Source organism: Embiotoca jacksoni, unplaced genomic scaffold (genome assembly GCF_022577435.1).
Source record: "Embiotoca jacksoni isolate LCO1_2020_lvr unplaced genomic scaffold, fEmbJac1.0.p SCAF_10, whole genome shotgun sequence".
Lineage (NCBI taxonomy): Eukaryota > Metazoa > Chordata > Actinopteri > Embiotocidae > Embiotoca > Embiotoca jacksoni.
The window spans coordinates 12,787,074-12,814,679 of NW_027185230.1; the positions used below are offsets into that span (position 1 = coordinate 12,787,074).

Sequence of the window (27,606 nt, forward strand, 5' to 3'; positions counted from 1 at the left end):
TGTGGGAGAGCCAACAAAACCAAATAAATTAGAGCCATAGTGCTACAATTGGGAGAAAAAAAAAAGTGTACCTTTAATGAAGGTTGAACTTAAAGGTGCAATATGTAGGATTTAGGTCCTGTCTTGTAACACCGCTGTGTAATCATTAGGAGGCGATAGTGAGTCACTGTAGCGACCAGGCAGTTTGGTCAAATTTGACATTTCAAATGTCCATTTGCGCTGCAGGCTGTCGAGTTGCATCATGGGTAAAACGTAGGCATCAGATTTTGACGAGAGAAGTGGAATAAAAAAAATAGACCTAATGTCGGATTCTTTTTTTGTTTTGTTACGACAATGTTTCAATATTAAATGCTGAATCAAGGGATCACTGGTAACGAATGGAAAACGGAAACAACTGCATTGACAATAAAGTGAAGTAGCGAAGTTACTGAGACGCTTATCATCTGTTCAAATCTCAACCGTGCAGGTAATTTAGATTAATATGTTACTTCATTCCCAAACCCCAAACAGTCACATCACCCGTCTGTTTATTTAGTCAACAGAAGTCGAGACGTGTAACAACAGAGCGATATCATCCTCTCATTTAACCACATGAAGCTTTTTTTTTTTTTTTTTTTAAATCATTGTGCTCATTTTGTTTCGCCACACAGAGAGACAGTTTCGCGTGTGATCCGAAGAAGCTCCTCAAGTCCCAGAATCGGTTTTCAAAACCGTCGCCACGGCAGCACGAGAGCCCGGTTGCAACGCGAGCGTTTCCGTCGGCCCTGAAAATATTATCCTCCTGTTGGTGTCCTGCCCCGTTTGTAACCTCGACACGGTGTTCTTTAGCTCTCGACGCACCTACGCGGAAAAAAAATAAAAATAAATTAAAACTCACTTCCTCGTGTCCACTTTGCGTCACGACTTTTGCGGAGACAGAAACCGTATCGACGCGGGCACGTTACCAAACATGTCACGTGACGGACAGGTCGGCAGCGGGGGCAACACGCGGCGTGTCGGAAGCGTTGCGCAAGGCGCCGGGGGGATGTTTTCGCTGCTGGTGCGTCCCACGCTGCGATTGGAAAACAGCATGAAACACTTTACACCTCCCGGGCGAGGGAGTGCGGCGAAAAAAGGGGAAGAGTTAATAAAGTGGAGATCATGCTGAGATAAGTGAAACGCAAGACGCCCGCACAAAAGAAATCACGAGGACTGTTGGATTTTCGAAACACAGAAGCAGCAGTTTTTCTTTTTTTTGCTTTTATGTTTTTCAAATGCGAGAGCGCCCCGACTCCCAAAGAATAAGCTCGCTCCTCCCTCGCGGGCGCGACGGCCCCAGCGGCTGAAGACCCGGGGCCCTCGGCCAGAAGCCATTAGTTGCAACATGAGATATGAGAGCTGGGCTGGAGTTTTTTTGGCTTCTCCCCAAGTCACAGAATGTACCCGAACAAATTCCAGCAGCAACGTTAATATGGGCCAGGCTGGATTTATCTCTCCGTGTGTCTCAGAGCTGCATGCGTCTTTACAGGAACAACTTATCTTCTCATCGCTGTTTACAAGCGTCTTTATGCGCAACAAAAAAAAAAAAAAAAAAAAGAAGAAGAAAAAAAAAAAAAGATTTTGATTTTGTTGACGGCCTGCAAACTCCAGTAGGAAATCTTTTTTTTTTTTTTTTTTTTAATCGAACGCTTTTGAGTGATTTGAACCAAAGTTTGCACATGTTTAAGTAACTTATTTTTAGCCACGCCAACAGCTGGCAGGACGGACCGAAGGAAGCCGACCCGACTTTTATGATCCGCCGACTCTCCCGTAAAGCCAAAGTTTGGCTCTTAAATCGTGTAGGAAAAGAGTCCGGAGAACCATTAAATGGATTGCCCTGAAATTTGGTGGAGATATTTGTAGCTGCCAGAACATAAAGCCGACCGGTGATCTCCTGACTAGCACCACATTGCAGGTCTTTTTTTTTTAATTTTTTTTTTTTTTTTTTATCACGGATTAGCCCAAAAGTTTGAACATGACGTTCGCGGCCCTCAGAGGATAAATCCTCATGAATCGGACGTTTTCAATTTTGGACAAAACGTCGTTCCCATTAAATTCGTAATTTGCGTTTACATCAACGCCGTACCGGCTAAACAATCAGCATGTTTGAACGGTTGACACCGTGGAACACGTCGGCGTGCTTAAATACATGCCGGGTGCATCCGTTGTTTAGGTGTATGTACGTATATTTGTTTCTCAGTTGCACATTTGTCTATTTATGTTTTCTATGTCCTATTTACGTCTGGTCTGTTTTTTTGGCACCCTGAGAGAGAAGCTACAACCGGAGTCAAATTCCTCGCCGTGCGTAAACACGCGCGGCCAATAAAGCGGCTTCGGATTCGGAAACCCGTTAGCCTCTGTGGCTTCTAAACGCCTTCCGTGTTTGGCGTCGCCTAGCAACACTGTTCGCGCCGCTTACGCCCGAACACCAAGCGTACCGCACACGCGACTTCCGATGGCGTAGCTACGAGCTCGCGGGTTTAATTTGAAGATAGTGAACACGGTGAACCTGCGAAATGGTTTCATGTTTCTTTTTTTTTTTTTTACTTGCCGTTACAGTCTCTTCATGTCCACCACCACCACCTTTTAACCCTTTTAACCCCACGCCATATCGATAACGATGCTCACGTCATTAGTATCGACCAGTCTTTGTAAAACGGATCAGAGCCTCCATTCCAGGAGAACGTCACAGGAGAAGTTTCTCTGCTGGATACGAGTTCAAGACGAAGCGGCCAATTAGAAACCGTAATGTTCTCTCGGCAGGAGCTGCTGCAACACTTCCTCCCTCACAACGGTCAGCAGCATTCCCAACCCCTAAGAGGATTTTCTTTTCCGTTCATTGGTCTAGTTTTTTTTTTTTTTTTTTGCTGAGAAATCTGCGGCGTGGACACTAATCCATCTGTATTATTAATTATGTATGAAAAGACAGTTACTGACGATCAACAGGGAACAATGTGTATTTCTCTGAGGAACCCTCGTCTGATCAAACCAAAGATTAAAAAAAAAGGAACTATTTCATCCCAGAGACGTTATCAAGTCGTAATATGTAGAATTGAAATACACAGCAGGAATGCAGATTAATGCCCAACTGATGTTTTAGAGTTAATAATCTGTGCAGGAGAAGCAGTTTAAAATATGCTTGGACAGACTCTCCCGAGGGGAGGGCGCTCCATACGTTACAGTACACCTCATGAGTCCTCCGTGTCGCTCCCGAACTGCTTGTTGCGCAACGGCGGTCGGACACGGGACGGACACGGACAGCATCCGCCCCGGCACACGAGTGTGGAAATGTGCTGCCCCCTGTTGGTATTGCATCAGACATCCTGGTTTAAGTTCCTTAAGTGACTTCTGTGTCATTTCAATGTAAAGTTACAGAATTAAAAAAGCATCTCTCTCACTGCATCTCCATTTCTGAATTCATGAACATGTCTTTTAGAGATTTTAGTGGTTTTTTTTGTTAGAGCTTTACAGGAAAGATACCAAATATAGAAAAAAAGAACCCCTGTAATTTCCTGAAAACCTCAGTTATTATATTAGAAACTGTCCTCCCTACACAGTATGTTTAATAGTATGTTTGCCGGCAGAGACATTTTCAATTTAATCTTGTACTCTGCTGCTTACACCACTGAATAATTGCAATGAATTAAGGGCACAAATTATACTATTCTTAAAACAAAATTCAATGTTTGAACAATTACAGATCTGTAAAACAAAGTGTTTCCAACCTTTTCATGGTATATAACATTTCAATTTGATAAGAATTAAGACCGAAGACTGTATTAGTTGCATGCAAAATATTACAGGGTGATGCATGTGAAATTAGTTCAAGTTAATTGGACGGATTTAAATGAGTGGTTTAGATGTTTCTGAACGCAGCAGCAGTAAAACCTGAGCTGCCGCAATGTTCACCAATTCAGTAAAAAAAAAAAAAAAAATTAAACCCCGTCATATAGTGGCTTTAATTATATTTTGTTTACATTTTTTTTTTCCCCACTGCGATAATCTGAATAATATATCTATATGCGCGTATGTTACTCCCTCTACGAGATTGTCGGTTTGTGAGGATAAACAAGTGAGAAAATAAAAAATAAAAAAGGGACTAATTTATAATTCCATTTTATTTTCAGTATTACGCAACATTAGAAGTATAAATATCTGTTTTAATATACAACATCTATGACATCCATAGAGCTTTCCTTGGGCAAAATACAAAACTCAAAACACTTTTATTGCACATGTTCTAAAAGACAAACCATCGTAAGCGAGTTCATCTAATACTAGTGTTGCACAGAGGGAGGGAGGAAGAAAGGAAACCGGAGAGACAAGCGGACGAAGAAGAACCCGACGTATGAAAAGACACCGATTACTGCACAAACAAATGCTCTCGTTAAACACCGTGGCGACGGGAGGGGGGGGTGGGGGTGGGGGGGGGTGGGGGGCAAAGTCTCACACGACTAGAAACAACAGTATCCGTGACACAGAACATAGATTTGGCAAATCAACCATATACAAAATATACATCCATGATGCTTTGTAAACAAACATTGAATGTGCTTTGAGGATTTAATAAATGTCCTTCGTCACAGGAAGAAAAGATAAAGAAAAAAAAAAAAAAAAAAAAGGTTCGAGGGTGTGGGGGGGGGGGGGGGGGGAGGAGGGAGGAGGGAATTACATGGTTTAATAGTAAATTCATTCAAATCTGAAGTGTTGGATGCATAAACCACTTTCAGTTCTGAAAAATTCCCCCTTTTTCTGAACTGAATATCGGCGAAACATTAAGGTGCGTTTGTTTGTTCTCTCACGATACGTCAGCAACACATTTACGATATCTAACGCGAGTAAACATCAGATTAAAAATCTCTGCCGTCGACCTTTCGCTCTCCGGTGCGGTAACGAGACATCTAGATACAAGCCGCGCGGGGTTAAACGAAGTGTTTTCTGCTCATCGTATACCAAGTTTGTTTACATTTTTTTTGTGTGACATTTTTATTTTAATTTTTTTTTTTTTAAACCCAGAGCGAACACCGCCACCGTCCTAAGTGGGCTACGTCCCGGTTGTCGTTTAGGGTTTCCGCAGTTTAGAATGTGCAGCGTGAGAAACGTGGCGGCGTACGCAGCAGAAAAGTGAACGTGGGATATACGACAGCCGGTACGTAGAGAGTACCGAGTATTTTGCGCGCCAACGTCAAATTTGTCGCGGACGGAAACGACGCCAACGATCAAAAAAGAAAAAAAAATGAAAAAAAAAAAAAAATCGAAGCTCGTTGGTTCCAAACACCGACACGCGACCCGAACGACGCCGCCGCCGACGCCGAAAACCCTGAAACCCCTCCGGGACCCGCGTCTCGGGTCAACGATCGATCCTGCAAAGCGAGACGGGAAACCCGCGGCTTTTTTTTTTTTTTTTTTTTTTTAGAAACGGACCGCGTTAATCCTATTTTACACGAGTCGTCGTTCGTCGAACCGCAGTCGGCCGGCAAAACACATCGTCGACGGCAAAGACATTCTCGGGGCGGGTGGAGGAAGGGGTGGGGGGAAGGTGGGGAGGAGGAGGAGGGGGGGGACGCCGACGGCCCTCACAGTTTTGTTATATAATGCTACATTTTTTTTTTTTTTTTTTTTTTAAAGAAATCTCAATCTCAATCTCTCAAATCTTTCTCTTCCAAGTTATTTTTGGAACACGTCAAAACACGTTAAAAGTCACGAAGAAGAAGAGGATGAGGACGAGGAGGACGGGAGACGGGGGACGAGGACGCCTTCCGACGAGACGCGTCGCGCGACCTCAACTCCGGTCATCAAGCACAACGGGACGCTCTTTAATATCGAGCGTACGAACACGGCGCTGCAAAAAAAAAAAAAAAAATCTATACATATAATACAAACGACAATCATGTAAGCCCCGTGTTCCCCCCCGTTTTACAACGTCATCATATGTACACCCTGTTGCATAAAAATCAAAAGATATATGTACAGACGTCAGAGGAATGTGAATAAACGCCACGTCTCGCTAAGAGCAGCAGGTGGTTTTTTTTTTCTTCAATTTCCCGTAAATCTAAGGCCCCGTCGCTAATTCAGGATTTCTAGAACCGTAACGTGATTCTGTATCGGGGGGGGGGGGGGGGAGGGGAGGGGTTCGGTTTTATTTATTTTTTTAAAGTTTTAGGTGAAAAGCACAGGACGTAGCGCGTTCCCCTCCGTGTACCGCTGCACGAAAACCAAACCCCCCCGACGACGACGACAATCTGATCGTACGCGGAACAGAAAACGACGAGCCGCGGGACCCCGGCGTGGTCTACTGCATTAAAAGACTTCGACGTCAGGTCGTCCGGAGTCCAGAAGGAAGAGTGCAATTCCTGAAAAAAAATAAAGAATAAAACATTTTTTTTTTATGGCACCGACCCCCCCCACACACACACACACACTCCCTCCCCCACTGATTGCACAAAGCGTTCTGCGATGGACACGAACGAAACTTCAAAACATTCAGTTGAAAAGACTGGAAATGATCAGCAAACGATCGCCTACATTCAGACCTCGAAACATTGACCGTCTCACACACACACACACACACACACACACACACACACACACACACACACACACACACACCTCTAACCTCTCCTATCAGCATGTAACAGCTTGCCCGGTCCTCAAAACAGAAAACAAAAAAAACCCAAAAAAAAAAACGAAGGCATGATGACGCTCGCACAAATCACTTCTAACATTTCATTCCGTCGATGCGGCGATGGAAGTCGTCCGACGTCGCCGCTCCCTCGCCGCCGTTTTACTTTTTGTTGCCGGAACTCCGAGGCGACTCCTTCTGCTGCTTGCACCTGCCAGCGTCTTTGTCCGCAGAGGGAGACGCCCTGGACGCGTCCCGCTTGGCGTTCTTCTGCGCGGACGCGGCCTCCTGAGCCGCGTCCTTTCTCTTCCTCTCGGCCGCCTCCTTCCGACCGACGGGCGCGTGCTTGTCCGACGCGCCGGCTCGGCTCTCCGCGGCCCTGTGTCCGTCCGCCCTGAGCGCCTCGGACCTGGGGCCGTCCTTGGCTGCCTTGGACTCGCAGGTGGAGAACTTGCCCGAGGCGGCTCCGCCGCCGCCCGGCGCGTGCGTTTCCTTCCTCGCCGCGGGTTTGGGCAGCACCGGCGGCGGATTGGCCGGAGGGGAAAGACCGGACGGCTGCGGCTCCTTCCTGAGCTGCTGCTGAGCCGCAGGATGAGGCGAAGCGACGTCTCTCGGTTTGGAGTCGCGATGCTCTCTGGCGACCGCGGCTTGGTTTTTGGGCGAGTGGTCTTTCGGTTTGCTGTCCGGACTTTGTTTCCCGGCCGGAGTCGGAGCTGCGGCCGGCTTCGGGCCCGTCGACGCGGGCGGCGGTTTTCGGAGGGAGCCATTTGGGCTTCGGGTCTGCTACAGAACTTCTGGACTGGGTTTCTCTTTGCTTGACGTCGGGGAGCGAGGGCGAACGCGTCGACTCTCTTTGCCTGGCGTCGGCTGCGGCGGATTGCGGCGAGTCTTCTTTCCGTTTAGCGTCGTGGGTTACCTGGACGGTCGAAGCTGAGGGCGCGGATTCCTTCGGCGGATCCCGCTGCTTTGAATGCGGGCCGCTCCCGACCGCCGGGACGGGCGGAGCCGCGCCGGGAGACTTCACTTCGGGGGCTCTGGCGTCCGTCTTCGCGGCCGTGGCCGGGACGGGTTGCGGGTCGGGCCTCGACTTACTTTTGGGACTCACGTTTTCGCTCGCCGAACTCTTGAGTTTAACTGAAGGGACCGCGGCGTTTTCTTTCTCGGACGTGCAGAGTTCAGAACCGGAGGATTTCTGTCGTGCTTTGTCGGCGGGGTCGTTTTTTGACGGCTGCTCTGAATCTTTAACGCTCGCCGCACTCTTCGCCTTCGGTGACGCGGGGAACGACGTTCTTCTGCAACGACGCGCCGCCGCCGCCCTCAGACACAGTGTTATCCTTCTTGTTGGCGCTCGGTGCGACTTGCGAAATAACATTGAATGAGGCGGACGTGTTCGCGGCACAAACCTCCCTCTTCTGCTCCGCTCGCGCGACTGCGGCGCAGATGGTGACGTCCGTCTCGGAGCCGTTTAGCCCCGCGGACGGTTTAACGGCCGACCTGTTGGAGAGCCCAACGTCCTCACCGACAGATGTTTCGCAGCGGTCCCGACCCTCTGGTTTCAAACCGCTGGATTTATTGCCGTGCGCCGACGCCGTGACGGAAAGTTCCGGGTTCGCCGAGCAGACGTCGGGCGGCTTTGAAAAGGCCTCCTCGGGAACAGATGCCGAGCTGTTCTGCGCGTTCACCTCGGAGACGGAGGTCGTGTTTGCCTTGTGTGCGGGGGCCAGCTTTTTCTCGCGGCTCTGAAGCTGACCGGTGTCCAAACCGGAGTTTGTGCTCCGCCGAGGCGGCACCGGTAATGGATCGCTGGCGGCGGCTGCAGCAGCAGCTGGAGCCTCCGCTCGAGGAGGTGCGGGGGAGGCTTTTACGTCTACCTCCGGCTTCTTCGCTGAAGTCAAAGAGACTTCTGTCTTGGAGCCGTCGGTGCTCTGTGATGTGGCGTCCGCCGCCGCTTCCTGCGGCTCCGCTTCGTCCTCCTGATCCTCGTTGCTCACCTCCCGTATGGACGGTGTTTTTCCACAGGAGGAGAAGTGGGAGCTGTGCCGAGGACCTCTGTGGTCGTGGGCCAGCGAGGAGGTGGCCTTCGCGGCAGCCCGGCTCTCTGGCTTCACGGTAAAGGTCGGGGCCTCCGCTTTGCTGGTCGGAGCCTTTAATGACTCGCCAAGTCGATCCTGCGTTTTCTCGCCGGTTTTCCCCTCCGTGGCTGCGGTACTCGGCTGCTCTTTGGAGACAAGTGCGATATTTAAAGAGGAAACGGGTTCGGGGATAACTGAACAAGTCAGGGGGCTCTTCATTTTGTCTGTAGTTTTCAGTTGGGGGACGGTTATCTGTCTCTCAGCCGGGCTCTGGAGCCAAACCGGAGGACTCGCAGAGACCGCGTCGCTCGTGTTGTCGGCCATCTTGGACAAGCAGGTTTCCGTTTTGGAGACTCGGGGCCCCGAGAGCAGACCGATGTCCAGGGTGCCCTCCAGAGGTTTGAGAGAGGAGACGTGGCGTCCTTCGAGTTTATACTCCGACGACGTCTTCCTGAGAGGAGACTCCGCGGAGATGAGCTGGAGTTTCTCCACAGCGCTCTCTCCTCTCCCGGAGAAAAGCTTCGGGGACAGACCTTCGGGGCTCGAGTGGACGCTTCCCAGCCCGGCCTTCATGTGGTCGTGGCACATGGCCGTGTCCAGCTGGAGGCTCTTCGACCGCGTGGAGCCAAAGTGGAGGTTCTCGTGGAAGCCAGAAGACAAGCGACACATGCAGTCCTCTCGCTCTTCGAAGGACAGCCTCTTCCTGGTGAACTCGATGTTGGGAGCTTTGAAGTCCAACCTGTCGGGCTTCAGGTTGTCTTTACTCTGTCTGGAGTGCTGCCACTCCGGGTGAATGGAGCAGAGAGCCGCTCGAAAGCCTGCGTCGGCGTCACCGCCGCCACCTGGAGGTTCATTGTGGCCTTCGGACGCACGCGTGTTCAGTTTTTTATACAAGACGTCTTTAAGGGTCGCGCTGGCAGCTTTGGGCTCCAGAGAACCCGACTCTGGACTCTGAGTTCTGTTTTGGCCCCGGACCAGGAAACCTTCCTCCCTGTCGTCACCGCACGGAGGCGACGGGTCGGACTCGTGCAGGGCGTCCTGCTTCTGCAGAGACTCCCTCCTCTCGGACCAGTCCTGCCTCATCACCACCATCTTGGCCTTCAGTTTGTCTTTGTCGAGCTCCTCGAGGGACTCCTGCCGGCCCATCTTGCGGCCGACGGGCCTCTTCAGGCAGCCCTGCTCGACGGGACGCACGCGGTTGATGGCCGGCGGCTCGCAGGCGGTTTCGTCCACGCTCTGCAGGACGCTGTACTCCCCGGTCCTCAGCTCCTCGTCCTGCACCTCCTCCTGCGTCACCTCCAGGCTGTGCTTTCTGGGGCACAGGTGTTTCTTATCCCCGGTGTAGGAGGGGGAGAGCTTCTCCTCCGACTGGACGCGCTTCAGGAGGGGCGAGCGAGGCGGCTCGGCGCTTTTGGGTCGGACGATGTGGCGCACGATCGTGGGCGGGGAATGTATCTTGGTCGGGAAGGATTGGGTCGTCTTGGAGATCGCAACGGAGTGTCCGCTGAGGAGGGGGGAGGGGGAGCGCTGAGGAGATGTCGGCTGGGGCGTCGGGGAAGGCGTGCGCGCCAACGGAGAGAGGGGAATGCTGCTGGCCGACTTGCGGCGCCCCTGACGGAGCCTCTGACCGGGCAGTTTGGGGCCGAGGCCGTGGAGGGTGCTGGGCCGGATGTGGCCCGAGCCTGCGGGGGAGTTCGGCGCGCTGGAGCTGGGGGAGCTGCTCTGGGACGAGTTACCACCTGGAAATAAACAAAAAGAAAAAAAGAAAGAAAGAAAGAACGGATATTAGTAATCAAACGTGATACGTGATGGTTTCTTTTTTTTTTTTTTTCCCTGAATGACGTTCAAGCTTGTCGTCAAGATAAGTTGAAACCTCCACCTGACTGGGTGAAATCTGGTGCGGGGCGGAAGGCGGCAGTGGGGGAACGAGGGGAGAGACTGTGGGTAGGGGAGCCGGGGAGACTCTCACCAGAGGACAGAGAGTGGTTGAGGGACGAGAAACTGCGGCTCGTGTGCAGAAGCGGAGACGGCTGCATGGCGAACCGTCTGAAGAGGGAGCGTCGCCTGCAAAGAGAAGTAGAAAAAAAAAAAAAAAAAAAAAAAAAATCAGCCCACTTTGGAAAGTGTCAAAAACGCCCTTGTTCATAACATCTTTTTTTTATTAAAATGATACAGCAAACTAAAACAGCAAATGTGCAAATTTCCTGTTTCTCCTGCAGGTTTATTTGATTCCCTCAGTGTCCTCTGACTGCCTCCTAGAGGCCAATAGGAAACTCACACAGGAAGTCTGATCATTCACTTCTTTTCTGCAGGAATACTGAGCTGAATATGTTTCTGCAACGTCACGGTGCTACAGAAACAAGTATCAAGACAGGAAGTCTTCCCTCTGGTCCTCATGAACTTTTAGGGAGTTATAGAAGCGTCTCCACACTTTTGGGTGAAGTGAGCCCTCGCGCAAACTGAGCCGTGACTCACTGAACCATCGTAAAGTCCTGCCAATCTCCAAATTTATCGTCCACTCAATAATATCCACATGATGTCAGGCACCGTGAGGTGGTTATATTTTGAACAAACAGATTATGGAGGAGACGAAACACGTCTTCTAATTTATAACAAATACGATTTGATTTATTCTTTAGCATCTAAAACCAATAAATGAACAATTTACTGTAATGTCGTTTTTAAGAAGTTTTTAGAACATAACAAAACACAGTTTGCAACATGACTGCAACATTTATATTTATCATCAATAAACATTTCCCCCTCGACTTTCATGACATCTGAGCAACCGCACTCGCTGACGAAGGCCACAAGAGGATGCCGAAAGCTTCGGAAGGTCTCGATAGGTTTTAATAGACAGTTTTGAATATTGTTATTAAATTAAATATGATTACAGCTGTCCGACGCCGTGTTAACAATCATAAATCTCGACCAACAAGTTAAATAATGCCTAGAAATAGTCAGTACTGTGTAATAAATACTATAGAAATGGTGTTAAAATATAATGAAGCCACTTTAAGTTTTCATACCTTTCCGGCGTCCTCTCCTTCTTGGGCTTTTTGCCACATCGGACCATCTTGCTCCGGTAGCTGTTCCTCCTGGCGGGACCCGTTTTTATGGAGGTGTTTTCAAACGCGGTCGTAGAGATGGCCACTTTACTGCCGCTCTGAAAAAAGGAAAGACAAAACCGTATTTAAATCGAAAATAATATTTATGACTAAATTACTTTTAGTTTATATATATATTCTTAAAAGATCAAAACTGCGGTCAGACCATAGACTGTTGGATTTATTTGGACCCGAGACTGCAGTCAGGATGAGCGTTAACGTTGTGTGTAGCTTCAATTTTGCCACTTTTATAACCATGAAAATAAAGATGTTCATTTAAAATGATTTAATTTAGTAGTTTATCAAGTACATATTTTTCTACATAAACGACTTCAGAGTTGCTCCAGTAACTTCATCACTGCCGGATTTTTTTTTTTTTTACTCTCTCCACTTTTGAGTATAAAAACCTCAACTCATCAGATTTACCTCGGAAGTTTCAGAAGCACTTTGGTCAACAAGTTGGACAGATCTATCTATTTATTCTGAATTTTTAAAATCACTACTGTCCAAACCGCATGAAGAACATCATTACTACCTTGAGCAGCAGCATATAAAAAACCCCCACAGTGATTAAAACTTGAAGCGCTTTGATTTAAAGTTACCTTCAGCAGCAGCTCCACCACCTCAGTGTGAACGAGGCCGTGAACTGGCTCTCCGTTCACGTGAGTAATCAGGTCTCCGGCTTTGAGTCCGGCCTTGTGAGCAGGTCCGCCGTCTTCTACGTTCTGATCCACAGACACAAGAGACAATGAAAGATTATCATTAATAGGATTTTTAAGCTGTCACGCCTGCAGTTTGGATCATTTTGTCCAGATGAGAAATTCCTTGTTGCATTTTAGTCGTGGTTCAGTTTGGTCTTTTTTTTACTTCTTGCTTTTACAATCAATAATATGAAATATCAAGTAACTCATTTAGTGGACAGTTTTGGTCATTTTGCATAACAAATGACACGGAACGTGAACCCGTGTTGTGACCACGAGTTCGCAAAGAAATAGGACACAACTGGTCCTTTGACATCAGAATTATTAAGTAATAATGATAATTATTGCCAAACATACAGAAAAAGGAAAGAGGCATTTTGTGTTGCAGTATTATGGGATATAGTTACTGTGCCGTACTATATTTCACACGTTTTATCAGCATTCAGCCAAAATAACATGGACACACACTCCACAGTTCCCTGATTTAGGGCTGCAATGACATAATATTACTAGTTCATCTGCTGATTACTTTCGCAGTTAAATTGTTCAAAAGATGCAATTCTGAAACTTTTTAAAGTCCACGTTGACGCTTTTAATTTGCTTGTTTTTTCTGATCAACAGATTTTGCTTGAAAAATGACTGAAATGATTCATGAATTATCAAAATTGCTTCATTTCCTGGATTTACAGCACATCTGGATGATGCACATACATTATCCAGACGGTCTCGAATGAATAGACTCTATACTGTGTGTTGTTTAGACACAGTGGGAGACTGAGTTCTCATATCTACTGTCACATCCCTGTGCTCGGTCCACTTCAGCCTCGTGTTTTTCGCCTGAATTCGATTGACAGCTTTCACGTCGGCCCGAACAAACTGAACGTAAACAGGTGAGCCCTGCAGAGTTGGTTTAAAATGCACCGAACAGGTGAGACGACCGCACGTCTGCTGCTGTCGTCCTTACCCAGACCATGTGATAGACGGTGTACATGTCGCCGTCGCACGCGTACACCCGGATCGCCCTCAGCGTGAAGCCGAACTTCTTCCCCGAGCTGTGGATGACGATGGGCTGCCGCGGGTTGGCGGTGCAGAGGGAGGAGTCTCGGCTGGGGGAGGAGTCTCGGGAGGACGGGTCCGAGGAAAGGGAGTAAGGGGAGAGGGGGCTGGCCAGCGGAGACACCCCGAAGATATCTGGAAGAATTAAGAAGATTCCTTTTATTCAATCAGACTTTAACCGGACCCTGAAGTCCGCTCCCGTAAAGCCCCGTGAGCCCGCTTCCCTTTCTGCTCCTGCTGCGGCCGAAACTAAATGGGATTTTCTCTCCCAGCGGTGCGGACCCATTGCTCCGGCCCCGCCTGTAAAATTCCCCCTGTTAGCGGCTTGTTCTCGGCTTCTTGCTCGCAGCCACTCGGTAAAAATGGAGCTCACAGCAGGCGTCACGCTGGGCCAATTCTGCACAGATCCACATTGAGCTTTCATCTCTTTCACATTTTATTCGTTCAAAGTCCGCTGCTGCTGTTGCGATTCCTGACACGGTTACTTCGGCAAACCGGTCGGAGAGTCTGCGCGGTTCGTCCGACTCACCTCCGGGGATCATGAGGGACAGGGCCCCCGTTGAGACGGACTTCGGGACTTTGGCCACGGCTCCGGTCCTCTCTGCAGCGCTCTCCGGCCGCAGAGAGGCGGTCTGAGGCCGCGGGTCTGCAGAGGTGTGACCGGTGCTGTCGGGGCTCTCCACGCCTTCACCCCGGGGCGTCAGCTGGTCCAAATGTTCGGAGAAACTTCCTGGATTTGAAAAAAGACGTGTGGGGAGTGAGGCACTGTGAGTGCTGTTGGGATAAATGAAACAATTATAGATTTGGAGTTTTGAATTTGTAAAACAAAAGTTTGAAATTCTGGGAAACGAACTTATTTGCTTTTTTTTGCCGAGCGTTAGGCGAAAAGACCGATACCACTCTCGCGTTGTAATGAAGCCACAGCCAGCGGCATGTTAGCTTAGCTTAGCATAAAGACTGGAAAGCGGGGGAAAGGTTAGCCTGACTCTGTCCCACGTTATGGAAAATCCGTACCGGAGAGCGTGGCTCCGCTGTGCGTGCTGCCGGGAGTCGTGGCGTCGGGCTCGTCCCGCGGCAGCTCCCCGATAGAGAAGGGGGCCTTGCTGGGGTCTCCGAGGCCCGAGGTGTCGTCCCCCTCGCTCTCAGCCGAGATGGCAAACTTGGGCAGCAAACCGGGGCGGGGGCCCTGATTCAGACTGTCGGTGTCGGTGGAGTGGGACAGTGAGGGCCTGGACAGGAGACACAACATGGTCAGGTGAGACGGACAGACTTCCTCTAAATGTCTGAATATAATGTACATCTTAACGCTATTAATAGGTTTATGCGAGAGTGAGTGAGAGGAAGGTATGACTAGTTTCATTTTTGATGGTCGTACAGTTGAAACAGACTGTTTAACATGATTAAAAGTGGCCTCGGAGCGTCTTAATGCAGAAATCAAATGTAAAATGTTCATCAATCGTCAGTTACTGTTCACGTTTGGTTTAATTCAGCCTCTCTGAGCACCCGAAAACTCCTCGTTTGGATCATATTTGCTGCAGACATATTTAAAAAAATTAAAAAATTTTGCACTGTACAAATACAGTTCTATTACCATCTACTAAGAGAACTGGAACATCAAGCTTCAAACTCTCCACCTGACAGCTGTCATTTGTTTAGATGTTTTGTTTAGAGGTAAAAAGGACAAATGTGTCTGAGCTATCAGATAAACTAAAGTTTCAACCGAGCAGTTCAGATAGAAATCATTATTTGTTAATATTTTTCATTACTCTCTTGACTTGAAGGAGGATTTATTTGTCATTTAATTGAATAAAATAGTGATTTATCTAAATATAAATACTTAAATTGTAAGTCAGGGACACAAACATGCTGCAATATGTGTACCTAAACATGCTTTTTTGCATTTTATCTGACAGTAGGTCATTTAACGATATGGTTTTCAGTCACATTCATCTATTTTTGTATGAAATAATGTATTAATTTATATCTTTATTTGCTCAAAGTTAAACACCTGCATCATCTGCAAACGTTCTCCACTGCCACGAACACAAAGTCTCACTTACTGATGTGGAGCTGGACCTCTTTAAATCCCATCTTACCCGAGTTTTCTAATCCTCTCATTAAAACTTGCAAATATTATATATTTTTTTTTTTTTTTTTTTTTTTAAATGTTGTGTAAAATATCCAAGTGTATTGACTAATGTAGAGCTTTGAGTTATAAATAATAAACCATCTTTTTTAGCTTGTGACCTCTTCTCCCATTTCAGTTGTCTAAACTTCACAGATGGTTTAATTAAACATGTATTGTTCGAGGCTCCAAGAGGCCAAATCTTCCGTTTCACACACGACAGCCAAAGAATAATGAAAAATCAAATGGTTTTTTTTTAAAATTAAAAACCTGTATCAGAACTTTTTTTTTTTCCATTTTCCTAAACAATAAATCATCCGAAGATCCCTCAGGTTTATCTGTTTACCTTTTAGAAGGGCCCAACCCTGATTTTGGAGAAACACTGCTTAACTGTATATAAACTATTACATTATTTTCCACATCATTTTGACCAAATACAACAGTAAATCAGCCATAAGGGTCTTTTTTTCGATACTTTAAATTTGTTTTACAATTTTTTTTTACTTACAAATTCTTCTGCCTTTTTGATTCCGATTTTTACATGAGAGCTGCTGGAAATTAAAATGTCCCTGTTGGAATGATTAAAGTATCTATTTATCCATTTTGATGACAATATTTATCTAAGCAGGGCTTTGAATGAATGACTTTCACTTGAAATGGAATATGTTTACATTAATATATCAGTACTTTCAGTTAAGTGAAGGATCTGAGCACTTCTTCAATTCCTTCCACTGCATTTGCACCACAGAACAAACTGCAGCTAGCTTGCCTCCAAACATAAAAAAAGATTCCTGCGACTCTGTAATAAAAACGTCTTTTCATCTCGTGTTTAAATAAGCCGATTTCGAGCCTCGTCGTGCACCGAACTGTGTATTTAAATCTGTGTTTGGGTGCAGAGTTTTAAGGAACTCCAGCGATAATCTGGACTCAGATGACGGAGGTGAGTCAGCGTACATTTCAGCAAAGTCCGGCGTCCAGCTGAGCGAGTCCACGGTCAGCGGGCTCTCGCTCTTCTTCTCTTCCGTCTCTCCTTTCTCCTCCAGGTGTCCTCGGGACAAATCCAGGCTGCTGTAGACCTGACGACCACAATTGAAACACAAGGATGCACTTTATCACACGCGGGCTTGTAAGAGCAGCAAGGATTTATAAATAAACGCAGCACATTCTGCACAAGTGGAGCGCCATTATGACCTTCCTAGGGTTTTGAAATAAGATTTTTGCCGACTTCATCGTGTCTTAAAAGGTTGGAGTTTTAGGTTTGCATTGTAGCTCAACACTTCCTCTGAGACCCCCTGCTGCTTCCTGAGACACTGTACTGCTCTGTGTTGATGCGAGAGGGGGAAGCGCACTGCAATGCAGCACAACAATGACTCTCAGCTTTTACGTCTGTATTGTTGCATTGTGTCACACATTACCAAAAAAAAAGAAAAAAAAAGAAAAAAAGAAACGGATCTGATTTGCAAGCAGAAAATATATGCAAAGCCGAAATGTACGCCTTAATACCGTCGGGGCTAAAAGGGAGAACGGGAGGGAAACGTGTTTTCTAGACGCACATTTCCATATGAAAAAGTCGTCTTTCCCATGAGAAGAATGGGAACGAGGACAAACGAGGCCATCGGCTCATTTACGTCGCTGAACGACTTTGGCGGTAACGACGACGCTTCTTCAGACCAGAACAAAATCGGAGGCGCGGGGGGGTTAAAAAGACGCACCTTGGAGAAGCGGTGAGAGCAAGAGGAGAACTGCCGCAGCTCCACGTTGAAGTCTTCGTCGTTCGTGTCGTCCTCCTCCGTCTCCAGGTGGTGGTACCTCTCGGAGCGAGCTGGGGAAAGAACGACAGGTTTAGATTTCACGCGGTTTTTAATTGCTTTCGGGTTATTGCAGGTTAATAAGAATCATCGCAGTGCCAGAAGGTGACTTGAAGATGGATTATAATCACTTTGGAAAGTGGAAAGCCCTTCGTTTACAGCCGTTTCTCAGACAGACCTAACATATAATGGTATTTGGTTGGTCATGCCAGTTGTACTATTCTTGGACAGTGTTTAGGAACAATAGTTTTATGCTAAAAATGTAGTTCATGGCCGGTTTTTCCTACTTTAACTAAACAGCATCCAAACAGCGACGTCACTCGTCGGTTTGTCAGCGGCCGTTCTGAAGCCTCCTGTTCGGTATTTCAACCGTCGCCATCTTGCTTTTCTGAAGCCAGCAACCAGTGGATATGACTCAATTTGGAAACCTGAGGGCACTATGCCCCGCCCACCTGACTGCACTGTCAGGCCTGTCAATCAAACCAGACACGCCCCCCCCAAACATACTGCTTTTTGAGGAGTAATATCTAATTAACGACGGGATTATTTTCAGATTGACTGCCAGAAAACGAATCAAAAGAAGGGAATATAGCTGATGTCACCATAATAATCAATAAAAACATGTATTGATTTTGTATTTCATGAGAGAAGTTGAATGGAAGTCTATGGAGGCTATTTGAAGCCAACCTCTACTGGCCCTCGGTGGTATTGCAGTTTAAGACACTTTCGCATCGGCCTCATTTTTCAGGGCCGGAAGCTGCGTCCACTTTTAAACGAAGTCTTTGTTTTTAACTCGCACGAGAGTTTCAGCATTAAAGAAAAAAGTGTTTTGATGGAAAATTCCAGCATTAATAAAGTCAAATAATGTACTGATGATTTTGTCATCCTGTTGTTATTTGTTTTCTTACATCTACTTGGGGGATAATTATACTCGACAAATCCCATAATGCTTTTGCTGTGTTAGCGAGGAGTATAAGGAGTCAGTGAGCTGGTATTTCTCAAGTACGCGGACAAAAACATGACTTTGTCCGTTTTCCGCTGTTCAATCACTCACTGTCGAAGTAGCTGGTGTCGTCCTCGGACTCCAGCTGAGGGATGAACTCGGCCTTCTGCCTCAGCAGCCCGTTCCAGTCCAGGTTGTAGAAAAACTGATTCTGCTTCACCTCAGCGGCTCCACCTGCGGGTGAAATAAACACAGTTTGAGTTCGACTGTCGGGAGGACAAAACAAACAAACAAAAAAACGGCGGAGAAAAGGACCGACATTGAACGGTTCAGTCAAACACAAGGAGGTGAAGAAGCGCTTACGCTACACGTTTCTCCCTCCCCCACCCTCGTGGCTGCAAGCCAAACCGATATCATGACCATAAATTATGCAGCACGATTTCCTGCCTGTGACCTTTGGTGGAACAACAGGAGACGTTGTGAATGGCAGCCGGTGGATCGGAGCTCCTGGCTCCGGACTGATTGAAAGCCGCCGGGTCACGTTCACTTTTACATTCCGCAGATCTGCACTCCGGTCACAAATGCGGGACTCACGATTGATGGACTAGCAAAGGACATAATTGCAATTGACCAAAGGGTGGAGGTGAGAAGGCCACAGGATGAACTGCTCTGCTGCCGGGCGACCTCAATTTCCTCCCCCGCCGACTTAGAATAACGAGGCGACACGCGAGAATTTACGCCGGCCCGCGTTCGTACCTGCGCCCATCCTTTCCAGAGGATTCTGTCTCAGAAGCAACGTGATGAGCTCCTGGGAGTCGGGAGGCGGAGCGTCCTCTCCATCGGGCCAGTTGATCTCGTCTGGAAACGAAAAACACGGAAAACAAAATCAGTTTGAAGAATGACTTCACGTAGAAGCAAACCATGAAACTCCTGCTGTTTTCTTTTGGGGGAATTAGAACAAAAACTATTATTAGTTATTATCCTGAGAAGTGTGTGCACGCTAAGGGCGAGAAAACAAACCACGAGTGACTGACAGATTATGAAAAAAAAAAAAAAAAAAAATCAACACGAGAAGTTGTTTTAATGTTTTAACCATTAGAACCCGATGGATGCAAATTGCGTCTAAATTCCTGACCCTTCTTCTCGCAGCGAGTATTTATTTTTTTTTAGCTTATCTGGTTTTGAAATCTTACCTCTGTACTGTCTCCAACATTGTACTGATATTACGTCCCACTTTGTATGAAAAAATAATAATGATAACAACACTACAGCTGAGCAGCTGGGCCCTCGGCCACCCGCAGTCATTTATGACATATTTTCAGTCAGGCACCGAGCACATGTTTTTTTTCAAATTGTTGAGTCATACATTTTCCCATAGATATTGCCAGATTTTAGACAATTATAAAAATATATTTCTACTGACAATATTAAATGGTTAGATACATGTAAAAACATAACAATTTAATTTTTTTTTTTTTTTTTTATTGATATGATGGCTAATTAAAAAAATCTCTAAGTATGGCCCTAACAATGACTAAGACAGGTGCTGCCACATGGTCACGTTAACAGACAGCTGCCATGTTAATTTATCTCCACATCATGTCATTGGCTCCCTGCGCGTTGTTGATTTTTTTAAATGCTACAAGTGTCCGTTTATTTAGCATCTTTGTTGACATGAAACCGTTCCATAAGATTTTTTTTTGTTTATTTCAAAAACAAAATTTTACATTTTAGCCCATCTTCAGGACTATTTTTTTTTTTTTTTACCCGTTTTGCGACCCACTAAGGCGGATTTTTGTGACACCCTAAGCGAGACAAATCAAAGCCGATTCTAATGTCGAACGAGACGGTTCACGTGTGGTCTAGCTCCGGGCAGAAACGCCTCACGGATCAGCAGCGAAAGGAGGAGCCGGGCCTGTCTGCGCCGGGCTGATTGTCTGCTCTGCGCACCGTTTTGTCCCCCATTTTTAATCAAATTTGGGCTCCAGCTATGAATATGTATGTGCGGCCCGAGGCCACGGTGGCACGCATTCAGCGTGCTCGGGCCCCTTTAATTAACAGTCAGAGGCTCGGTACAGTTTTGATTGAGAGCGTACCAAATCGGTCGTGGCGTGCCATTCGTTTCCACGGCGCGGACGGAGGCCCGCGTCCAACGAGCGCCGCGAAACGCAATTCATCCGAGTCGCAGCGCGACAGAGTAATAGAAGCGCTTGTTTTCAGGATTACGATTTTTGTCACCTTGAGACTACAAAAGACATGAAGTAACATCATAATATTACAGCTTCACTCGGTGACTAAAAAGTCAAGCTGAATCCACTCGCTGCCATCTGTTTCCCCGACGGCCGTCGGGGGAAATCTCAGTCCTTCGGTAAATTGAGAAATATGCGCACCAACTAATTCCATGTGGTCGCTATGCAAATGTTTAACTCGCGTCTCAACGAGGGCGCCGGGAGTTTCTCCTGATGTGCTCGACGGCACGTAAACGCCAGATGCTGCGAGGCTTAAATCGCCTCGAGCAGCAGAAAATACGTCTGTGCATTTTTATAATCATTGAACTAACATAAATAAATAAATAGGTTTATTATACTTTAATGCAAATAGCAGAGAAGATGAAGAATTCTGCTGATGACACATTTGCAAAAAATAAATAAATATATATATATATATTATTGACATTCTGTCATTGTAATACTCAGTTCTGGAGGCTGCACGTTAGCACAGTGGAGCTAAATGCTAACACCAAAAACGTTTGTCGTTTTTCTGTTATTCTTCGTATTTATAGAAAACGTCGGAGAAAAATGTTGATGTTCCCAACGCTCTTATCTTTTCCCTCTCTTTACATTTCCTGCATTACTTTACCCGCCTGCCAGCTTGCTCGAATTAAGAATTTAAATATCCGAGCTCCATCTCAATTTAAAGATCTTGTCGTACCCGACTGTCCCAGCAGAGGGCTTCACTGTCAGACTGCTGGCTGGCTTTCAGGCCCCTCTGCTGTGCAACCGGCTCTCAGTTTGAGTTCAGGAGGCAGACAGCCTCTCTACTTTTACGATCGGGCTTCCTTATTTTTTTAAATAGAGCTTGTAATTACAGCACCCTAAAATGACCCTGAACCATCCCTTTGCTCTGCTCTCTTTTGCCATAACTGATATTTTAAACACTGATAATTTAATGCGATCGTAAAAAGTACACAGCCAAGTCTTTTAGTTTCATGCAACGACTCCATGATGTTTTAACTGTAAGATTTATTGGGATCATGTTCCACTGGGATTTTACACAGTAAATAAAATTTTTATTGCAGTATCTTACTCACTTGAACTGCCAAACATACTGTGTTTGACCTCTGACAGTACATCATAACCACAAGCTAATGAATTCCATGTAAAGGCAGCAGAGGTGACAATGCTAACATGCTATTCATCATCTTATTTTAGCCTGTCAGCATCTGGCAGTGAACACTAAGTGCAGCTGAGGCTTATGGGACTTTTTTTTTTTTGTCATTGGAGGAAGTCGGAGGATAACCAAAGTTATTATCTGACATCTTTTGGAAACCACGAATGTTTATGCAAAATTTCAATCCATCAAATACTTGTTGAGCTCTTAGTCGGGACCGAAGTCTCATGTTTTTTGTTATTTATCTAGAAAGAAAGGAGGTATTACTGACCGCTGATGACTTGTCCGAACAGCTCCTCCGGCGTGTCTCCAAAAAAAGGCACGCAGCCCACCAGGAACTCGTAGAGGATGATGCCCATCGCCCACCAGTCCACCGGCTTCCCGTAGCCTTGTCTCAGGATCACCTCCGGAGCGATGTACTCCGGGGTTCCACACACCTAATCAGAACAAAAACAAAAACAAAAATATATATATATCTTAAACATGATGTGATCTGTGAGGAAATGTCTCGTAAAACTGCACATGTCAAGCTTTCTACAACGTTTACCTGCTTATCAGAGAACTCCCGGGCGTCTTTCTCTATGTGTCCCTCGTACAGGTTAGTTGTCATGTTCATCAGCCCGACTTTGGAAAGGCCGAAGTCGGTCAGCTTGATGTGGCCCATCGAGGTCACCAGCAGACTGCGAGGAGGAGGAGGAGGAAGAGGAGGATGAGGAGGAGCAGGAGGAGGAGGAGGGACAAGAATAAGAGAAGGTTAGAAATCAGTAAATACATTAAAATGAACTGTGGCCGACCAACACTGTATATTAATATTATATCAATATTGTAGAAATGAGACTCGATATTGTTTTAGATATCTTAATACAATATGGCATAAGTGTTGTTTTTCTTTGGTTTTGCAGGCTGCATTACAGTAAAACAAGCTGTTCTAGCTGTTCTCTTATTTCCCTTTTCTTAATTCGTCATTATGTCCACATTACTAATGATTATTTATCAAAAATGTAATCGTGTACATTTTTGGTGAAAGCACCAATAGTTGTCCCGTCAACACTGTCACGATATCGGTATCGTGGTCAAAAATACTGTGATATCTGATTTTGTCCATATTGCCCTGCTCTATTTTATATATTATTATAGTTTTAAATTTTTTCATTTGGAGTCGTTTTTCTGGCCACCTGACGAATTAAACTCCGATATTTACTGTCTTTCTGATCCGTTTTGATCTCGACCACCTTCCGAGGCTCCTTAGTGGCTGTAAATGATCCTTATATTCACCACCTTGTTGCTAGCACTGTCTGACTGCTGCTTGGTGCCGAGCAGGTAGTGTAGGCCCAACAGCTAGTTATCTTGAAGGTCCACTGTTTTATGAATTTAATGCTCATGGTGCGTTCATGGAGCAGTGAAAGTAAACAAGACAAAGCAGGAAAATAAAGATGCCAAAAGTGCTCCATACAGCTCCATTATTCTGTGTGGGTTCATCATTGTTGACTGCATTTTACTTTACTGATTGACTGCCTGTTTTGTTGTTTTGTCTGTTTTATTTCTGTTGTACGTCATCATTATATTTCATACTGTTGCATATTGTGTTTTAAATATAAAGCGCTTTGTAACTTGTTTTTGAAAAGCGCTATAGAAATAAAGTTATTATTATTATCACCCTGAGCTGCCCATTATCAATGTAAGAATATTGATCGATATAAAATTCACAAGGTCTCACTTGTCGGGTTTGAGATCCCTGTGGACGATGCCGTAGTTGTGGAGATACTCCAGAGCCAGTACCGTCTCCGCAAAGTACATCCTGGCCATGTCGACGGGCAGCGGACCCATGTTCTTCAAGAGGGTGGCACAGTCGCCTCCTGTAAAGACCAACGGCGTCATGTCATGAATCGCTTCAGATAACAACACAGAAGGCCTTCAAAGCGCCACGGTAGCAGCGCGGCTGAAAGAAACTCGGGCCGCTGACCTTCGACGTACTCCATCACCATGCACAGGTGCCGGCGCGTCTCGAAGGAGCAGTACATGGACACCACGAAGGGGTTCTCGGCGAAGGTGAGGATGTCTCTCTCCACGAAGGCCTGTTGTATCTGATTCCTCAACATCAGATTCTGCTTGTTGATCTTTTTCATGGCGAACCGCTGCTTCGTTTCCTTGTGACGAACCAGATAAACGGCTCTGCGGGAACAAAGAGGGGGAAATAAAATGAGCTTTTGGAAAAAAAATAAATATATATATATTGCTTTCGAAAGGGAATAGATAAGAAAAACGCGTCCTCACCCATAGGCACCATTGCTGATGAGTTTTGTCATCTCAAAGTCCAACTCGCAGGGTTTCCGCCGGCACCGCAGGGCCGTGCTGAGGCTCTGAGACTGAAGGGGCGAGAAGAGGGGACAAATACTTCAAAACAAATCAAGAAGATAAAAATCCGCATTGGGCTGCTTCGCCCGCGGTAAAGACGGACCAGATCAATGCGATAATCGATTTCTGAGCACTTACGGAGTCGTCTGTTTCTGGGGTTTCTGCGATCCCGCTGTCACAGCTGGTCAGCTGAGCAATTTCTGTACAGAAAATAAAAAAACAACGCAGGGATGTTTAATATGAAAATAAAGTAGCTGTGAGTTGATTATAAATCTATAACTTTATGTGAAACCCACAAACAGTGCAGGTTTTGAAACAAAGGTGCTTTAAACACAACAGAAACAGCAGACTGGAGCCTTTATTCAGCCGTTAGCTTCGAGGCGCTGACTCCGAGAGATCCTGAATTGAGGATAAATGGGGCGGAAATCAAATCTTAGCAACACGTAACACTCATTTTAAAAAACCACCACTCCAGAACAAGCGCTCATTAAAAACCACCTTGCATCTTTTACAGCATTTGTTTGGTTTTTTTTGTCTCCGAGCATGTGTTTTTCCTGGCAGAGTTCATGTGTGCCGTTTCACAGGGGAGGCGTTTTGTCTCGTCCCGGGAGGGCTTGTAACCACATTTTCCACGGCTATTTAACATCTGTCCTTCCTTCGCAGGTTCGCTTCGGGCACACGAAGGCGGCAGGCAAATGGAAAAAAAACAAAACAGGAGACACTCGGGGGAAATGAACGGGGAGACTGGCTGATGAGCCAGCCTGTGTGGATCTGTATAAGGTCTGTGGGGAGGCCATTCTTTTCTAATTAGTCATAATGAATGTTGTCGGTTAGTGAATCTGGAGAGAAAGAGGGTCATTAGAAAGACGGTCTGTTCGGGTTCAGGACATTAGTCAAGAGGATCTTTGTCTCTTTGTTCCCTTCCACAACTCAATTCTCTCATTCCTTCACAGCCTCACCACAACATCATCTTTTTTTTATTTTTTTTTTTTACATATATATTATATCTTATAACAAGACAATTTATTCTTTACTAAAAGTTTTCTGAAATGTTACGTTTTAAGATGCAAATGATGCCTTATGCAAATAAATATGCACCAATTTGCATACATTTCCAGAACAGAAATGTGAACATTGGATGACGTCAAGTTTCAACATTTTATTTTTCTATTTTGTTGACATTTTAGATTCAAATGTTTTTGCAGAAGAGATTTATCTTTTTAGCACTCCTTTAATCATAAAATACTGTCAACAGTCAAATTTTGTTGTGTTTTTATGGAATAAAATGTATAAATCAGAGTATCAATGATAAATAAACTAAACAACTCTGTAAGAACCCACCAGAACACAGATGAGTGAAAATTGGAAAGTTTGGTGTTTCTCAGTCTCCCAACTTTTTTCCTGAGTTCTACTTTGACAAAAGGAAAGTGTCATGTTTAGTAACATCTATTCACATAGCTGAGCTCCACCCAAACCAGCTGAATAAGCTTCTTTTATGTGAACAATAACAGATCTAAATTACTGGTTGGAGACTGGAGGCTAATAGTGAAGTGGAGATTTCTGGCTCAAAATATGCTAAAATAATTTTTTTGGGAGAAAGTTGCTTTAAATTTTAGAACTCATGTTTGGAGAGTTTTTTTTTTGTTATATATCATTCATGGCCTGATTTATGTATATATATATATATTTTTTCTTTTAAACTTTTTGTGAATTCAGGAGAAATATACAGATGTAAAGTGTAGTAAAAAAAACAACAACAATGACATGTAAATTTGGACGTTTTCTGTCCACAAATCTGAAAGACGACGTGTAATCCTCAGCCCTACGATGAAACTATAAAGGTTAACAGTTCAATCAATGCACATATGCATGCACATGTTATACAGTCCACATAGAGGAAACTACACAATGACAAACGCCGGAATCTGAGAGATGACCTAACTTTTCCTCCTATTTAATAATTACATTGTGTCACTTCAGTCTTTTATTCCTATTGTGTGCCTTTTTAAAGACTGTTGGGAGGTTTTTTTATTTTTTATTTTACGGTCTTCCTGTACCTTCCAGAGGATCTCGTGTGAGTCCCAGCTGGCTGATGATGTAACGAGGGATGTCCGTTTTGATGCCCTGGCCCTCTTTAGCGTGTCCTTCAGCCGCCTCCAGAAGGTGGTAAAATTCTTCTGGGTCAAACTCCTGAAAAAAAAAACAGCGACACAGTTCGCACTTTCGTCAGTGCAAGTCACTTCATAGTCTGTTTGTTTTTGGTCTCTGCGCACTCCTTAGGAAAATACCTGGCTCTTTCGCTGCTGTCTGCTCATCACAATGAGCCTTTATCATAAAAAACATTAATTATAGCCACTTTAACCTTTGTTTAACCTTTAACCTTCAAATATCAGACAACTGGCCGGGATGGCAAAACGTGATGAAGATCCCCTGAACAGTAAGGATGCAGGTAGTTTAATTTTCAGACTGCAGTAGCTTTGATTCACTGACTTCACATTAAATGGGGCAGAAAATAGATGCAGAAACTCAAACGCATCCAAAAACAAAGACACATTGTGAAAATCACCCATCCAGAAAAAAAAAGAGCTCATCGTGAAGCACTTTGCATCTTTTTGTTTTTTCCTGTGTACATATGTTTGATGTTTGGTTTATGTCATTAGTTTAAGCTATCTATTAAGCATATTTCACTTTGGGTGAGTAAGAAAAAATAAAAGAGTTATGGTATTGAGAAACAGACTCCAGATGAGCTATTATATCAAAAAAAAAATTTAGATGCTGTTTACGTACCAGACACTCCAGCAGTCGAGCCGGTCGGGCGATCACGATGAGGATCTTCTTCACCAGATCTCTGATGAAGTTCACCTCCTCGCTCTCCGACCTCTCAGTGGACTACACAGCAACCAGGCAGAGAAGACAAATAAGAAAGATGTCAGTATCGTTAAGAGGCAGAATAATTCTCTTATCCATTTGGTCCCTTCATAAATTACATTTACATTCAAGTTAAGAGGCTAAACTTCTGAGTTTCTGAACAATAGATATCAGATGATCTCTGAAAAACCTCGAGGTCAGCAAATCTCTTCCAAAAAATATAAACTCTCTTCTGACCATCTGGATGAAAAATTGTTTCTATCTGTTGCATGACAAACAAAGATTTTCACCTAATTTCTAAGTCTAAACAATAAACGTAGCTGGAATAATATGCTAAATATGAAAAGTTGCTTTCCAAATTGATATTTTTAAGTAAAAGATGTGCCAAAACTTTGTTTTTGTTTCACAAAAATAACGTCATATGTAATATCCAGCAACTTAAAATAGGTAAAGCAGTCACACTTTGGGTTAAAAAAAAACAAACGTGTTTTTTTAATTCAGTTTTATTTATCTTAATGGTTAAAACCAATACCCACAGAAG

The 27,606-nt window shown here is 45.3% G+C and overlaps 1 protein-coding gene across 9 annotated transcripts in view; it reads right to left on the reverse strand.

Moving 5' to 3' along the window:
- Positions 1–7,784: 7,784 nt before the first annotated feature.
- The window catches only part of mast4 (microtubule associated serine/threonine kinase family member 4), a 95,518-nt gene continuing 75,696 nt past the window's right edge, over positions 7,785–27,606 (reverse strand). For 8 of the 9 annotated variants that reach the window (XM_069167943.1, XM_069167935.1, XM_069167928.1 and 5 more), the window contains 19 exons: positions 26,985–27,086; positions 26,255–26,387; positions 24,336–24,397; positions 24,117–24,208; positions 23,806–24,014; positions 23,560–23,698; positions 22,390–22,522; positions 22,114–22,279; positions 19,209–19,310; positions 18,564–18,686; positions 17,414–17,523; positions 16,656–16,777; positions 14,591–14,805; positions 14,106–14,306; positions 13,485–13,711; positions 12,422–12,544; positions 11,742–11,878; positions 10,592–10,776; positions 7,785–10,451 (listed from right to left, as the gene is read on the reverse strand). In XM_069167943.1, coding sequence (XP_069024044.1) covers positions 7,882–10,451; positions 10,592–10,776; positions 11,742–11,878; positions 12,422–12,544; positions 13,485–13,711; positions 14,106–14,306; positions 14,591–14,805; positions 16,656–16,777; positions 17,414–17,523; positions 18,564–18,686; positions 19,209–19,310; positions 22,114–22,279; positions 22,390–22,522; positions 23,560–23,698; positions 23,806–24,014; positions 24,117–24,208; positions 24,336–24,397; positions 26,255–26,387; positions 26,985–27,086 — 5,151 coding nt within the window. In that variant the 3' untranslated portion in view covers positions 7,785–7,881. The remainder of the gene's footprint in view (positions 10,452–10,591; positions 10,777–11,741; positions 11,879–12,421; positions 12,545–13,484; positions 13,712–14,105; positions 14,307–14,590; positions 14,806–16,655; positions 16,778–17,413; positions 17,524–18,563; positions 18,687–19,208; positions 19,311–22,113; positions 22,280–22,389; positions 22,523–23,559; positions 23,699–23,805; positions 24,015–24,116; positions 24,209–24,335; positions 24,398–26,254; positions 26,388–26,984; positions 27,087–27,606) is intronic. The other variant, XM_069167952.1, reaches the window with a different exon arrangement.